Source organism: Salmo trutta, chromosome 30 (genome assembly GCF_901001165.1).
Source record: "Salmo trutta chromosome 30, fSalTru1.1, whole genome shotgun sequence".
Lineage (NCBI taxonomy): Eukaryota > Metazoa > Chordata > Actinopteri > Salmoniformes > Salmonidae > Salmo > Salmo trutta.
Window position 1 is genome coordinate 43,786,820 of NC_042986.1, and position 15,809 is coordinate 43,802,628.

General features: G+C 48.7%; 1 protein-coding gene across 1 annotated transcript in view; it reads left to right on the forward strand.

Annotated features, from left to right (window-relative positions):
- LOC115168791 (plexin-B3) overlaps positions 1-15,809 on the forward strand; it is a 153,982-nt gene that overhangs the window by 77,765 nt on the left and 60,408 nt on the right. The window contains exons 5-7 of the mRNA XM_029724347.1: positions 13,337-13,465; positions 14,632-14,732; positions 15,388-15,700. Coding sequence (XP_029580207.1) covers positions 13,337-13,465; positions 14,632-14,732; positions 15,388-15,700 — 543 coding nt within the window. The remainder of the gene's footprint in view (positions 1-13,336; positions 13,466-14,631; positions 14,733-15,387; positions 15,701-15,809) is intronic.

The following is a 15,809-nucleotide window of genomic DNA, read 5'->3' on the forward strand; positions in this document are numbered from 1 at the left end:
TAAAGGACACCAGCAGTATGATCTCAGAACAGCTCCCCTCCTAAAGGACACCAGCAGTATGATCTCAGAACAGCTCCCCTCCTAAAGGACACCAGCAGTATGATCGCAGAACAGCTCCCCTCCTAAAGGACACCAGCAGTATGATCTCAGAACAGCTCCCCTCCTTTGTAAAGGACACCAGCAGTATGATCTCAGAACAGCTCCCCTCCTAAAGGACACCAGCAGTATGATCTCAGAACAGCTCCCCTCCTAAAGGACACCAGCAGTATGATCTCAGAACAGCTCCCCTCCTAAAGGACACCAGCAGTATGATCTCAGAACAGCTCCCCTCCTAAAGGACACCAGCAGTATGATCGCAGACCAGCTCCCCTCCTAAAGGACACCAGCAGTATGATCTCAGAACAGCTCACCTCCTAAAGGACACCAGCAGTATGATCTCAGAACAGCTCCCCTCCTCCTAAAGGACACCAGCAGTATGATCTCAGAACAGCTCCCCTCCTAAAGGACACCAGCAGTATGATCGCAGACCAGCTCCCCTCCTAAAGGACACCAGCAGTATGATCTCAGAACAGCTCCCCTCCTTTGTAAAGGACACCAGCAGTATGATCTCAGAACAGCTCCCCTCCTAAAAGACACCAGCAGTATGGTCTCAGAACAGCTCCCCTCCTAAAGGACACGAGCAGTATGATCTCAGAACAGCTCCCCTCCTAAAGGACACCAGCAGTATGGTCTCAGAACAGCTCTCCTCCTAAAGGACACCAGCAGTATGATCTCAGAACAGCTCCCCTCCTAAAGGACACCAGCAGTATGATCTCAGAACAGCTCCCCTCCTAAAGGACACCAGCAGTATGATCTCAGAACAGCTCCCCTCCTAAAGGACACCACCAGTATGATCTCAGATCAGCTCCCCTCCTAACGGACACCAGCAGTATGATCTCAGAACAGCTCCCCTCCTAAAGGACACCAGCAGTATGGTCTCAGAACAGCTCCCCTCCTAAAGGACACCAGCAGTATGATCTCAGAACAGCTCCCCTCCTAAAGGACACCAGCAGTATGATCTCAGAACAGCTCCCCTCCTAACGGACACCAGCAGTATGATCTCAGAACAGCTCCCCTCCTAAAGGACACCAGCAGAATGATCTCAGAACAGCTCCCCTCCTAAAGGACACCAGCAGTATGATCTCAGAACAGCTCCCCTCCTCCTAAAGGACACCAGCAGGATGATCTCAGAACAGCTCCCCTCCTGAAGGACACCAGCAGTATGGTCTCAGAACAGCTCCCCTCCTAAAGGACACCAGCAGTATGATCTCAGAACAGCTCCCCTCCTAAAGGACACCGGCAGTATGGTCTCAGAACAGCTCCCCTCCTAAAGGACACCAGCAGTATGATCTCAGAACAGCTCTCCTCCTAAAGGACACCAGCAGTATGATCTCAGAACAGCTCCCCTCCTAAAGGACACCAGCAGTATGATCTCAGAACAGCTCCCCTCCTAAAAGACACCAGCAGTATGATCTCAGAACAGCTCCCCTCCTAACGGACACCAGCAGTATGATCTCAGAACAGCTCCCCTCCTAAAGGACACCAGCAGTATGGTCTCAGAACAGCTCCCGTCCTAACGGACACCAGCAGTATGATCTCAGAACAGCTCCCCTCCTCCTAAAGGACACCAGCAGTATGATCGCAGACCAGCTCCCCTCCTAAAGGACACCAGCAGTATGGTCTCAGAACAGCTCCCCTCCTAAAGGACACCAGCAGTTTGATCTCAGAACAGCTCCCCTCCTAAAGGACACCAGCAGTATGATCTCAGAACAGCTCCCCTCCTCCTAAAGGACACCAGCAGGATGATCTCAGAACAGCTCCCCTCCTAAAGGACACCAGCAGTATGGTCTCAGAACAGCTCCCCTCCTAAAGGACACCAGCAGTATGATCTCAGAACAGCTCCCCTCCTAAAGGACACCAGCAGTATTGTGTCAGAACAGCTGCCCTCCTAAAGGACACCAACAGTATGATCTCAGAACAGCTCCCCTCCTAAAGGACACCAGCAGTATGATCTCAGAACAGCTCCCCGCCTAAAGGACACCAGCAGTATGGTCTCAGAACAGCTCCCCTCCTAAAGGACACCAGCAGTATGATCTCAGAACAGCTCCCCTCCTAAAGGACACCAGCAGTATGATCTCAGAACAGCTCCCCTCCTAAAGGACACCAGCAGTATGATCTCAGAACAGCTCCCCTCCTAAAGGACACCAGCAGTGTGATCTCAGAACAGCTCCCCTCCTAAAGGACACCAGCAGTATGATCTCAGAACAGCTCCCCTCCTAAAGGAAACCAGCAGTATGGTCTCAGAACAGCTCCCCTCCTAAAGGACACCAGCAGTATGGTCTCAGAACAGCTCCCCTCCTAAAGGACACCAGCAGTATGATCTCAGAACAGCTCCCCTCCTAAAGGACACCAGCAGTATGATCTCAGAACAGCTCCCCTCCTAAAGGACACCAGCAGTATGATCTAAGAACAGCTCCCCTCCTAAAGGACACCAGCAGTATGATTTCAGAACAGCTCCCCTCCTAAAGGACACCAGCAGTATGATCGCAGACCAGCTCCCCTCCTAAAGGACACCAGCAGTATGATCTCAGAACAGCTCCCCTCCTTTGTAAAGGACACCAGCAGTATGATCTCAGTACAGCTCCCCTCCTAAAGGACACCAGCAGTATGATCTCAGAACAGCTCCCCTCCTAAAGGACACCAGCAGTATGATCTCAGAACAGCTCCCCTCCTAAAGGACACCAGCAGTATGATCTCAGAACAGCTCCCCTCCTAAAGGACACCAGCAGTATGATCGCAGACCAGCTCCCCTCCTAAAGGACACCAGCAGTATGATCTCAGAACAGCTCCCCTCCTCCTAAAGGACACCAGCAGTATGATCTCAGAACAGCTCCCCTCCTAAAGGACACCAGCAGTATGGTCTCAGAACAGCTCCCCTCCTCCTAAAGGACACCAGCAGTATGATCTCAGAACAGCTCCCCTCCTAAAGGACACCAGCAGTATGATCTCAGATCAGCTCCCTTCCTAAAGGACACCAGCAGTATGGTCTCAGAACAGCTCCCCTCCTCCAAAAGGACACCAGCAGTATGATCTCAGAACAGCTCCCCTCCTAAAGGACACTAGCAGTATGATCTCAGAACAGCTCCCCTCCTAAAGGACACCAGCAGTATGGTCTCAGAACAGCTCCCCTCCTCCTAAAGGACACCAGCAGTATGATCTCAGAACAGCTCCCCTCCTAAAGGACACCAGCAGTATGATCTCAGATCAGCTCCCTTCCTAAAGGACACCAGCAGTATGGTCTCAGAACAGCTCCCCTCCTCCTAAAGGACACCAGCAGTATGATCTCAGAACAGCTCCCCTCCTATAGGACACCAGCAGTATGATCTCAGAGCAGCTCCCCTCCTAAAGGACACCAGCAGTATGGTCTCAGAACAGCTCCCCTCCTAACGGACACCAGCAGTATGATCTCAGAACAGCTCCCCTCCTAAAGGACACCAGCAGTATGGTCTCAGAACAGCTCCCCTCCTAAAGGACACCAGCAGTATGATCTCAGAACAGCTCCCCTCCTAAAGGACACCAGCAGTATGGTCTCAGAACAGCTCCCCTCCTAAAGGACACCAGCAGTATGATCTCAGAACAGATCCCCTCCTAAAGGACACCAGCAGTATGGTCTCAGAACAGCTCCCCTCCTAAAGGACACCAGCAGTATGATCTCAGAACAGCTCTCCTCCTAAAGGACACCAGCAGTATGATCTCAGAACAGCTCCCCTCCTAAAGGACACCAGCAGTATGATCTCAGAACAGCTCCCCTCCTAAAGGACACCAGCAGTATGATCTCAGAACAGCTCCCCTCCTAACGGACACCAGCAGTATGATCTCAGAACAGCTCCCCTCCTAAAGGACACCAGCAGTATGGTCTCAGAACAGCTCCCCTCCTAAAGGACACCAGCAGTATGATCTCAGAACAGCTCCCCTCCTAAAGGACACCAGCAGTATGATCTCAGAACAGCTCCCCTCCTAACGGACACCAGCAGTATGATCTCAGAACAGCTCCCCTCCTCCTAAAGGACACCAGCAGTATGATCGCAGACCAGCTCCCCTCCTAATGGACACCAGCAGTATGGTCTCAGAACAGCTCCCCTCCTAAAGGACACCAGCAGTATGATCTCAGAACAGCTCCCCTCCTAAAGGACACCAGCAGTATGATCTCAGAACAGCTCCCCTCCTCCTAAAGGACACCAGCAGGATGATCTCAGAACAGCTCCCCTCCTAAAGGACACCAGCAGTATGGTCTCAGAAAAGCTCCCCTCCTAAAGGACACCAGCAGTATGATCTCAGAACAGCTCCCCTCCTAAAGGACACCAGCAGTATGGTCTCAGAACAGCTGCCCTCCTAAAGGACACCAGCAGTATGATCTCAGAACAGCTCCCCTCCTAAAGGACACCAGCAGTATGATCTCAGAACAGCTCCCCTCCTAAAGGACACCAGCAGTATGATCTCAGAACAGCTCCCCTCCTAAAGGACACCAGCAGTATGATCTCAGAACAGCTCCCCTCCTAAAGGACACCAGCAGTATGATCTCAGAACAGCTCCCCTCCTAAAGGACACCAGCAGTATGATCTCAGAACAGCTCCCCTCCTAAAGGACACCAGCAGTATGATCTCAGAACAGCTCCCCTCCTAAAGGACACGAGCAGTATGGTCTCAGAACAGCTCCCCTCCTAAAGGACACCAGCAGTATGATCTCAGAACAGCTCCCCTCCTAAAGGACACCAGCAGTATGATCTCAGAACAGCTCCCCTCCTAAAGGACACCAGCAGTATGATCTCAGAACAGCTCCCCTCCTAAAGGACACCAGCAGTATGATCGCAGACCAGCTCCCCTCCTAAAGGACACCAGCAGTATGATCTCAGAACAGCTCCCCTCCTTTGTAAAGGACACCAGCAGTATGATCTCAGAACAGCTCCCCTCCTAAAGGACACCAGCAGTATGATCTCAGAACAGCTCCCCTCCTAAAGGACACCAGCAGTATGATCTCAGAACAGCTCCCCTCCTAAAGGACACCAGCAGTATGATCTCAGAACAGCTCCCCTCCTCCTAAAGGACACCAGCAGTATGATCTCAGAACAGCTCCCCTCCTAAAGGACACCAGCAGTATGGTCTCAGAAAAGCTCCCCTCCTAAAGGACACCAGCAGTATGATCTCAGAACAGCTCCCCTCCTAAAGGACACCAGCAGTATGATCTCAGAACAGCTCCCCTCCTCCTAAAGGACACCAGCAGGATGATCTCAGAACAGCTCACCTCCTGAAGGACACCAGCAGTATGGTCTCAGAACAGCTCCCCTCCTAAAGGACACCAGCAGTATGATCTCAGAACAGCTCCCCTCCTAAAGGACACCAGCAGTATGGTCTCAGAACAGCTCCCCTCCTAAAGGACACCAGCAGTATGATCTCAGAACAGCTCTCCTCCTAAAGGACACCAGCAGTATGATCTCAGAACAGCTCCCCTCCTAAAGGACACCAGCAGTATGATCTCAGAACAGCTCCCCTCCTAAAGGACACCAGCAGTATGATCTCAGAACAGCTCCCCTCCTAACGGACACCAGCAGTATGATCTCAGAACAGCTCCCCTCCTAAAGGACACCAGCAGTATGGTCTCAGAACAGCTCCCCTCCTAAATGACACCAGCAGTATGATCTCAGAACAGCTCCCCTCCTAAAGGACACCAGCAGTATGATCTCAGAACAGCTCCCCTCCTAACGGACACCAGCAGTATGATCTCAGAACAGCTCCCCTCCTCCTAAAGGACACCAGCAGTATGATCGCAGACCAGCTCCCCTCCTAAAGGACACCAGCAGTATGGTCTCAGAACAGCTCCCCTCCTAAAGGACACCAGCAGTATGATCTCAGAACAGCTCCCCTCCTAAAGGACACCAGCAGCATGATCTCAGAACAGCTCCCCTCCTCCTAAAGGACACCAGCAGGATGATCTCAGAACAGCTCCCCTCCTAAAGGACACCAGCAGTATGGTCTCAGAAAAGCTCCCCTCCTAAAGGACACCAGCAGTATGATCTCAGAACAGCTCCCCTCCTAAAGGACACCAGCAGTATGGTCTCAGAACAGCTGCCCTCCTAAAGGACACCAGCAGTATGATCTCAGAACAGCTCCCCTCCTAAAGGACACCAGCAGTATGATCTCAGAACAGCTCCCCGTCTAAAGGACACCAGCAGTATGGTCTCAGAATAGCTCCCCTCCTAAAGGACACCAGCAGTATGATCTCAGAACAGCTCCCCTCCTAAAGGACACCAGCAGTATGGTCTCAGAACAGCTCCCCTCCTAAAGGACACCAGCAGTGTGATCTCAGAACAGCTCCCCTTCTAAAGGACACCAGCAGTATGATCTCAGAACAGCTCCCCTCCTAAAGGACACCAGCAGTATGGTCTCAGAACAGCTCCCCTCCTAAAGGACACCAGCAGTATGGTCTCAGAACAGCTCCCCTCCTAAAGGACACCAGCAGTATGATCTCAGAACAGCTCCCCTCCTAAAGGACACCAGCAGTATGATCTCAGAACAGCTCCCCTCCTAAAGGACACCAGCAGTATGATCTCAGAACAGCTCCCCTCCTAAAGGAAACCAGCAGTATGATCTCAGAACAGCTCCCCTCCTAAAGGACACCAGCAGTATGATCGCAGACCAGCTCCCCTCCTAAAGGACACCAGCAGTATGATCTCAGAACAGCTCCCCTCCTTTGTAAAGGACACCAGCAGTATGATCTCAGAACAGCTCCCCTCCTAAAGGACACCAGCAGTATGATCTCAGAACAGCTCCCCTCCTAAAGGACACCAGCAGTATGATCTCAGAACAGCTCCCCTCCTAAAGGACACCAGCAGTATGATCTCAGAACAGCTCCCCTCCTAAAGGACACCAGCAGTATGATCGCAGACCAGCTCCCCTTCTAAAGGACACCAGCAGTATGATCTCAGAACAGCTCCCCTCCTAAAGGACACCAGCAGTATGATCTCAGAACAGCTCCCCTCCTCCTAAAGGACACCAGCAGTATGATCTCAGAACAGCTCCCCTCCTAAAGGACACCAGCAGTATGGTCTCAGAACAGCTCCCCTCCTCCTAAAGGACACCAGCAGTATGATCTCAGAACAGCTCCCCTCCTAAAGGACACCAGCATTATGATCTCAGATCAGCTCCCTTCCTAAAGGACACCAGCAGTATGGTCTCAGAACAGCTCCCCTCCTCCTAAAGGACACCAGCAGTATGATCTCAGAACAGCTCCCCTCCTCCTAAAGGACACCAGCAGGATGATCTCAGAACAGCTCCCCTCCTAAAGGACACCAGCAGTATGGTCTCAGAAAAGCTCCCCTCCTAAAGGACACCAGCAGTATGATCTCAGAACAGCTCCCCTCCTAAAGGACACCAGCAGTATGGTCTCAGAACAGCTGCCCTCCTAAAGGACACCAGCAGTATGATCTCAGAACAGCTCCCCTCCTAAAGGACACCAGCAGTATGATCTCAGAACAGCTCCCCGTCTAAAGGACACCAGCAGTATGGTCTCAGAATAGCTCCCCTCCTAAAGGACACCAGCAGTATGATCTCAGAACAGCTCCCCTCCTAAAGGACACCAGCAGTATGGTCTCAGAACAGCTCCCCTCCTAAAGGACACCAGCAGTGTGATCTCAGAACAGCTCCCCTTCTAAAGGACACCAGCAGTATGATCTCAGAACAGCTCCCCTCCTAAAGGACACCAGCAGTATGGTCTCAGAACAGCTCCCCTCCTAAAGGACACCAGCAGTATGGTCTCAGAACAGCTCCCCTCCTAAAGGACACCAGCAGTATGATCTCAGAACAGCTCCCCTCCTAAAGGACACCAGCAGTATGATCTCAGAACAGCTCCCCTCCTAAAGGACACCAGCAGTATGATCTCAGAACAGCTCCCCTCCTAAAGGAAACCAGCAGTATGATCTCAGAACAGCTCCCCTCCTAAAGGACACCAGCAGTATGATCGCAGACCAGCTCCCCTCCTAAAGGACACCAGCAGTATGATCTCAGAACAGCTCCCCTCCTTTGTAAAGGACACCAGCAGTATGATCTCAGAACAGCTCCCCTCCTAAAGGACACCAGCAGTATGATCTCAGAACAGCTCCCCTCCTAAAGGACACCAGCAGTATGATCTCAGAACAGCTCCCCTCCTAAAGGACACCAGCAGTATGATCTCAGAACAGCTCCCATCCTAAAGGACACCAGCAGTATGATCGCAGACCAGCTCCCCTTCTAAAGGACACCAGCAGTATGATCTCAGAACAGCTCCCCTCCTAAAGGACACCAGCAGTATGATCTCAGAACAGCTCCCCTCCTCCTAAAGGACACCAGCAGTATGATCTCAGAACAGCTCCCCTCCTAAAGGACACCAGCAGTATGGTCTCAGAACAGCTCCCCTCCTCCTAAAGGACACCAGCAGTATGATCTCAGAACAGCTCCCCTCCTAAAGGACACCAGCATTATGATCTCAGATCAGCTCCCTTCCTAAAGGACACCAGCAGTATGGTCTCAGAACAGCTCCCCTCCTCCTAAAGGACACCAGCAGTATGATCTCAGAACAGCTCCCCTCCTAAAGGACACCAGCAGTATGATCTCAGAACAGCTCCCCTCCTAAAGGACACCAGCAGTATGGTCTCAGAACAGCTCCCCTCCTCCTAAAGGACACCAGCAGTATGATCTCAGAACAGCTCCCCTCCTAAAGGACACCAGCAGTATGATCTCAGATCAGCTCCCTTCCTAAAGGACACCAGCAGTATGGTCTCAGAACAGCTCCCCTCCTCCTAAAGGACACCAGCAGTATGATCTCAGAACAGCTCCCCTCCTAAAGGACACCAGCAGTATGATCTCAGAGCAGCTCCCCTCCTAAAGGACACCAGCAGTATGGTCTCAGAACAGCTCCCCTCCTCCTAAAGGACACCAGCAGTATGATCTCAGAACAGCTCCCCTCCTTTGTAAAGGACACCAGCAGTATGATCTCAGAACAGCTCCCCTCCTAAAGGACACCAGCAGTATGATCTCAGAACAGCTCCCCTCCTAAAGGACACCAGCAGTATGATCTCAGAACAGCTCCCCTCCTAAAGGACACCAGCAGTATGATCTCAGAACAGCTCCCCTCCTAAAGGACACAAGCAGTATGATCGCAGACCAGCTCCCCTCCTAAAGGACACCAGCAGTATGATCTCAGAACAGCTCCCCTCCTAAAGGACACCAGCAGTATGATCTCAGAACAGCTCCCCTCCTCCTAAAGGACACCAGCAGTATGATCTCAGAACAGCTCCCCTCCTAAAGGACACCAGCAGTATGGTCTCAGAACAGCTCCCCTCCTCCTAAAGGACACCAGCAGTATGATCTCAGAACAGCTCCCCTCCTAAAGGACACCAGCAGTATGATCTCTATCATTGAATCTCTTGATCGTCTCCCTGATAACACTTTGTTAGTTACTTTTGATGTTGAGTCGTTATTCACTAATATTCCACACGGGGGCAGTATTGAAGCTTTGGAACATTTTCTTCTGCAACGTGACCCTAATTGTCACGTCCTGACCAGTAGAGGGAGTATTTGTATTGTAGTTTGGTCAGGACGTGGCAGAAGGGTATTTGTTTCATATGGTTCGGGTTGTGTGTAGTATTAAAGGGGTGTTTGGTTTATGTATTCCGGGGTTTTAGTGTATGTTCTGGTTTTGGTTTTCTATGGTTTTCTGGTTTGTCTATTTCTGTGTGGTTTGTGTGGCTCCCGATCAGGAACAGCTGTACGCCGTTGTTCCTGATTGGGAGTCATATATTAGGAGCTTGTTTTCACCTGGGGTTTTTGTGGGTAGTTGTCTTTTGCACTGCTGTTAATTTAGCCTGCGAAACTGTCATCTGTAGTTCTATGTTTTGTTGTTTTTTCCGTGTTCTCTTTAATTATTAAAATACAAGATGAGCATTCATTTTCCCGCTGCGTTTTGGTCATCTCTACATTGTGACACTAATGAACTACCTTCCAGTGTCTGAAATAGTACTCACACATAACTATTTAATGTTTCTAAATGATTTCTTAATTCAGACGAAGGGTACTGCTATGGGATCCCCCATGGCTCCTAAACTATGCTCATTTGTATGTGGGTTACATGGAGAAACTATTTTATTTTCAATCCTCTCAAAAATATTTTCTTGCCTAACATCATTATTTGGAGACGGTATATTGATGATATTTTTGTTCTGTGGAGGAGTGATGCCAAACAGCTCCAGGTGTTCCATGCTTTTCTTAACTCCTGTTCTGAGCATCTGAGATTTACTATGCAATCTGACACGTCAAATCAGTTTCCTGGATATTCTGATCTTGTGTGAAGATAATGTGCCATACACTGATCTTTACAGGAAACCTACGGATCTTTACAGGAAACCTACTGATCTTTACAGGAAACCTACTGATCTTTACAGGAAACCTATTGATCGTAACAGGAAACCTACTGATCGTAACAGGAAACCTACTGATCTTTACAGGAAACCTACTGATCTTTACAGGAAACCTACTGATCGTAACAGGAAACCTACTGATCTTTACAGGAAACCTACTGATCGATCTTTACAGGAAACCTACTGATCGTAACAGGAAACCTACTGATATTTACAGGAAACCTACTGATCTTTACAGGAAACCTAGTTTGTTGAGGGCTGATTGTTGTCACCCACTTCCCTTGAAAAACAGTTTGCCCTACAGCCAAATCTGTCAAATCAAAAGAATTTGACAGATTCAGATGTCGACAGATATGGCTTGAGACGCAAAGAAAATTCAAGGAGAGGGGGGTACAAAAATGGTTAGATTAATAATACCGCCATTGAGAAAATTCAAAACAAAACGACACATGACTTTTTTCAAGGTCAGTCTCGCAAAAAGACGCATTCTTGCGTTCTAACTACCCGCTATTCAAAGCGCTCTGAACAAATTAAGGGAATCGTTCACAAACATCGGCACATTAAGATCGGATGATAGTCTCGGTAATGTGTTTTCAGACCTTCTCTTGGTCGTATTCTCGCGGGGCAGAAACCTCAGAGATCAATTGGTAAACTCTGATTTACCATCCCAAGATATCCCTGCACAACGTCTATTTGCGCCCCCTACTGGATGGAAACTACAAGTGTAATGGCTGTGCTCAATGCAATGGCACTTATAAATGTAGATCCTTCAAACACCCCCAAACAGGGAAACAGATCCCAATCAAAGGTGTTATTACCTGCTCCACTAAGGCAGTTATTTATCTTATAACTTGTCCTTGTGGTAAAAATGATGTGGGTAAAACAAAGCGTGAATTAAAAGTATGAATCTCAGAGCATCGTAGCACCATTAGGTGGTAAAACTCGACTTACCCAGTTGCGGCCCACTTTTTGGAAGCAAACCACTCGATTTCGTCTCTGCGTTATATCGGCATCGAACACGTCGTCCTCCCTAGGAGAAAAGGGTGACCTCGACAATTTATTGTTAAAACGAGAAGCTGCCTGGATCTTTAACTTAAAGACCCTTTCTCCCTTCAGTCTCAACGTAGACTTTGATCTGAAGCCATTCTTGTGATTACTGTGGATTTTGCTGTTGTAAATGTTTGTAGGCTTATGTAGCCAAATTGTATCTATGACCGTACTCTATCCAATTATGTTTTTTTGTATGCTATTTTAATATATGAGAATTAACCAATGATATCAGGCCACAACCAGGCCATGATTACAGACACGTGTGTGTGTCTTTTAACACGATATAAACGAGTCATCTCGCAATGTTTGTCATTATACCCTGATGAAGACCAGCTTCTCTGTCCAAACATTGGACATAAATATATTTTTGCATCTGAGCTCTTAGTGTCCGTCTCTCCTTTATGTTAAATGTTCTATTCCTCTAGCCAGCACCTCGCCTAAATAGGTGTTCTATTCCTCTAGCCAGCACCTCTCCTTAATAGGTGTTCTACTCCGTTAGCCAGCACCTCTCCTTAATAGGTGTTCTACTCCGCTAGCCAGCACCTCTCCTTAATAGGTGTTCTACTCCTCTAGCCAGCACCTCGCCTAAATAGGTGTTCTACTCCGTTAGCCAGCACCTCTCCTTAATAGGTGTTCTACTCCTCTAGCCAGCACCTCGCCTAAATAGGTGTTCTACTCCTCTAGCCAGCACCTCTCCTTAATAGGTGTTCTACTCCTCTAGCCAGCACCTCTCCTTAATAGGTGTTCTACTCCGTTAGCCAGCACCTCTCCTTAATAGGTGTTCTACTCCTCTAGCCAGCACCTCTCCTTAATAGGTGTTCTACTCCTCTAGCCAGCACCTCTCCTTAATAGGTGTTCTACTCCTCTAGCCAGCACCTCGCCTTAATAGGTGTTCTACTCCGTTAGCCAGCACCTCGCCTAAATAGGTGTTCTACTCCTCTAGCCAGCACCTCGCCTAAATAGGTGTTCTACTCCTCTAGCCAGCACCTCTCCTTAATAGGTGTTCTACTCCTCTAGCCAGCACCTCGCCTAAATAGGTGTTCTACTCCTCTAGTCAGCACCTCTCCTTAATAGGTGTTCTACTCCTCTAGCCAGCACCTCGCCTAAATAGGTGTTCTACTCCTCTAGCCAGCACCTCGCCTAAATAGGTGTTCTACTCCTCTAGCCAGCACCTCTCCTTAATAGGTGTTCTACTCCTCTAGCCAGCACCTCTCCTTAATAGGTGTTCTACTCCTCTAGCCAGCACCTCTCCTTAATAGGTGTTCTACTCCGTTAGCCAGCACCTCTCCTTAATAGGTGTTCTACTCCTCTAGCCAGCACCTCTCCTTAATAGGTGTTCTACTCCTCTAGCCAGCACCTCTCCTTAATAGGTGTTCTACTCCTCTAGCCAGCACCTCTCCTTAATAGGTGTTCTACTCCGTTAGCCAGCACCTCTCCTTAATAGGTGTTCTACTCCGTTAGCCAGCACCTCTCCTTAATAGGTGTTCTACTCCGTTAGCCAGCACCTCTCCTTAATAGGTGTTCTACTCCTCTAGCCAGCACCTCTCCTTAATAGGTGTTCTACTCCTCTAGCCAGCACCTTGTCTAAATAGGTGTGCATTTCTTTCTCCTCTGGATTACATCCAATGGCAACAGATTTTCATCCAAACACGCTGAGCTGTGGTGTGGTGTGGTGTCTAAGCCCAATGCTGCAATACACACCAACACCAGTCCATCGAGCTATGACTGTACATGCATGGATTTGTGTGTAAATGTCAGATGTTTCAAGATAGTAAATGTTGTCCTTGTTTCTCCTGTCAGGTATTTCTCCAGCCAGACACAACGGGGACGTTGTATCTCAGTGTGATAGTGGACAAGGACAGTCCAGTCAACGCTGACCTACTACTGGACCAGTCTGGACAGAATGTCTACGTCCTCACTGACAGCAAGGTAGACCCTATTCCCCTACCCTTATACCCTAACCCCTAGCCCCTCTGTCTACATCCTCACTGACAGCAAGCTAGACCCTATTACCCTACCCTTAGACCCTAACCCCTAGCCCCTCTGTCTATGTCCTCACTGACAGCAAGGTAGGCCTCAGTACCACTAGCTACCATAGCCCAGTGCTTTTTTAGTCCAGGAGATTAGACGGTGCTTTTTAGTCCAGGAGATTAGACGGTGCTTTTTAGTCCAGGAGATTAGACGGTGCTTTTAAGTCCAGGAGATTAGATGGTGCTTTTTAGTCTAGGAGATTAGATGGTGCTTTTTTAGTCCAGGAGATTAGACGGTGCTTTTAAATCCAGGAGATTAGACGGTGCTTTTTAGTCCAGGAGATTAGACGGTGCTTTTAAGTCCAGGAGATTAGACGGTGCTTTTTAGTCCAGGAGATTAGACGGTGCTTTTAAGTCCAGGAGATTAGACGGTGCTTTTTTGTCCAGGAGATTAGACGGTGCTTTTAAGTCCAGGAGATTAGACGGTGCTTTTTTAGTCCAGGAGATTAGACGGTGCTTTTTAGTCCAGGAGATTAGACGGTGCTTTTAAATCCAGGAGATTAGACGGTGCTTTTTAGTCCAGGAGATTAGACGGTGCTTTTTTAATCCAGGACATTAGACGGTGCTTTTTAGTCCAGGAGATTAGACGGTGCTTTTTAGTCCAGGAGATTAGACGGTGCTTTTAAATCCAGGAGATTAGACGGTGCTTTTAAATCCAGGAGATTAGACGGTGCTTTTTTAATCCAGGAGATTAGACGGTGCTTTTTAGTCCAGGAAGTCCAGGAAAATGTCTCTTAGTGTTGCCATTTGGAAAATGTCTCCGACTATTGATTGTATTTATTTGTGTTTTTACTTTTCCCCACACATGGGATTCGACTTACTTTAAAAATGTATTTAAATATTTAGGAAAATAAATCTCAAAGAACTGTATTCAGTGATTTATAAAGGACAAATAGACCTGACCTACAATGACCTGATGTCTCCTCTTTTAGCTCCATGTGGATAATAGACCTGATGTCTTTTAGTTCTATGTGGATAATCCATACTGCTGTCTTTAGTCTTATCTTGACTTGAGATCTGTAGAGTTGATAATGTAGAGAATGAGTCTGTCTCTCTCTCTGTCAGGTCTCCAAGGTGTCTGTTTCTCAGTGTGAACAGCAGCCTGACTGCCGGTCCTGTCTGTCTGTCAGAGATCCTTACTGTGGCTGGTGTGTGCTGGAGGGAAGGTACTGTACACCCACACAGAACACATTGCAGCATCACCTGTCTTATTAGTACTATAGTGGATATCCCAGAACACATTGCAGCATCGCCTATCTTATTAGTACTATAGTGGATATCCCAGAACACATTGCAGCATCACCTGTCTTATTAGTACTATAGTGGATATCCCAGAACACATTACAGCATCGCCTGTCTTATTAGTACTATAGTGGATATCCCAGAACACATTGCAGCATCGCCTGTCTTATTAGTACTATAGTGGATATCCCAGAACACATTGCAGCAGCATCTGTCTTATTAGTACTATAGTGGATATCCCAGAACACATTGCAGCATCACCTGTCTTATTAGTACTATAGTGGATATCCCAGAACACATTGCGGTATCACCTGTTGATCTGTATGTATATATATACCAGGTCATGTTATCTCTAGATGGTGAATTCTGATGGAGAAGCAGCTCTGCAGTCTCTGCTGTCTCCATGTTAATCTGTGTTAACAACCAGACCAGAACAGTCTCTGCTGTCTCCATGGTAATCTGTGTTAACAACCAGACCAGAACAGTCTCTGCTGTCTCCATGGTAATCTGTGTTAACAACCAGACCAGAACAGTCTCTGCTGTCTCCATGGTAATCTGTGTTTGTTCTCCTTCATTCAGATGTACTCGTCGAATGGAGTGTAGTCGTGAGGGCCAAGCCAACCACTGGCTGTGGAGCTACCAGCCTGCCAACCAGCCTGCCAACCAGCCTGCCAACCAGCCTGCCAACCAGCCTGCCAACCAGCCTGCCAACCAGCCTGCCAACCAGCCTGCCAACCAGCCTGCCAACCAGCCTGCCTACCAGCCTGCCAACCAGCCTGCCAACCAGCCTGCCAACCAGCCTGCCAACCAGCCTGCCAACCAGCCTGCCAACCAGTGTGTGACTGTCCAGAGCTTGGAGCCTGCCATCCAAAGCAGAGAGGAGGAGACTCAGGTGGCTAAACTGCGGCAGTATAGTATTGAATAAAGTCGGGGGAATTCAAAATATTGTTCCTCTCTAACTGCTGTTCTTGATTCAGGAAAATCAGTGTCTCATTAAAGAC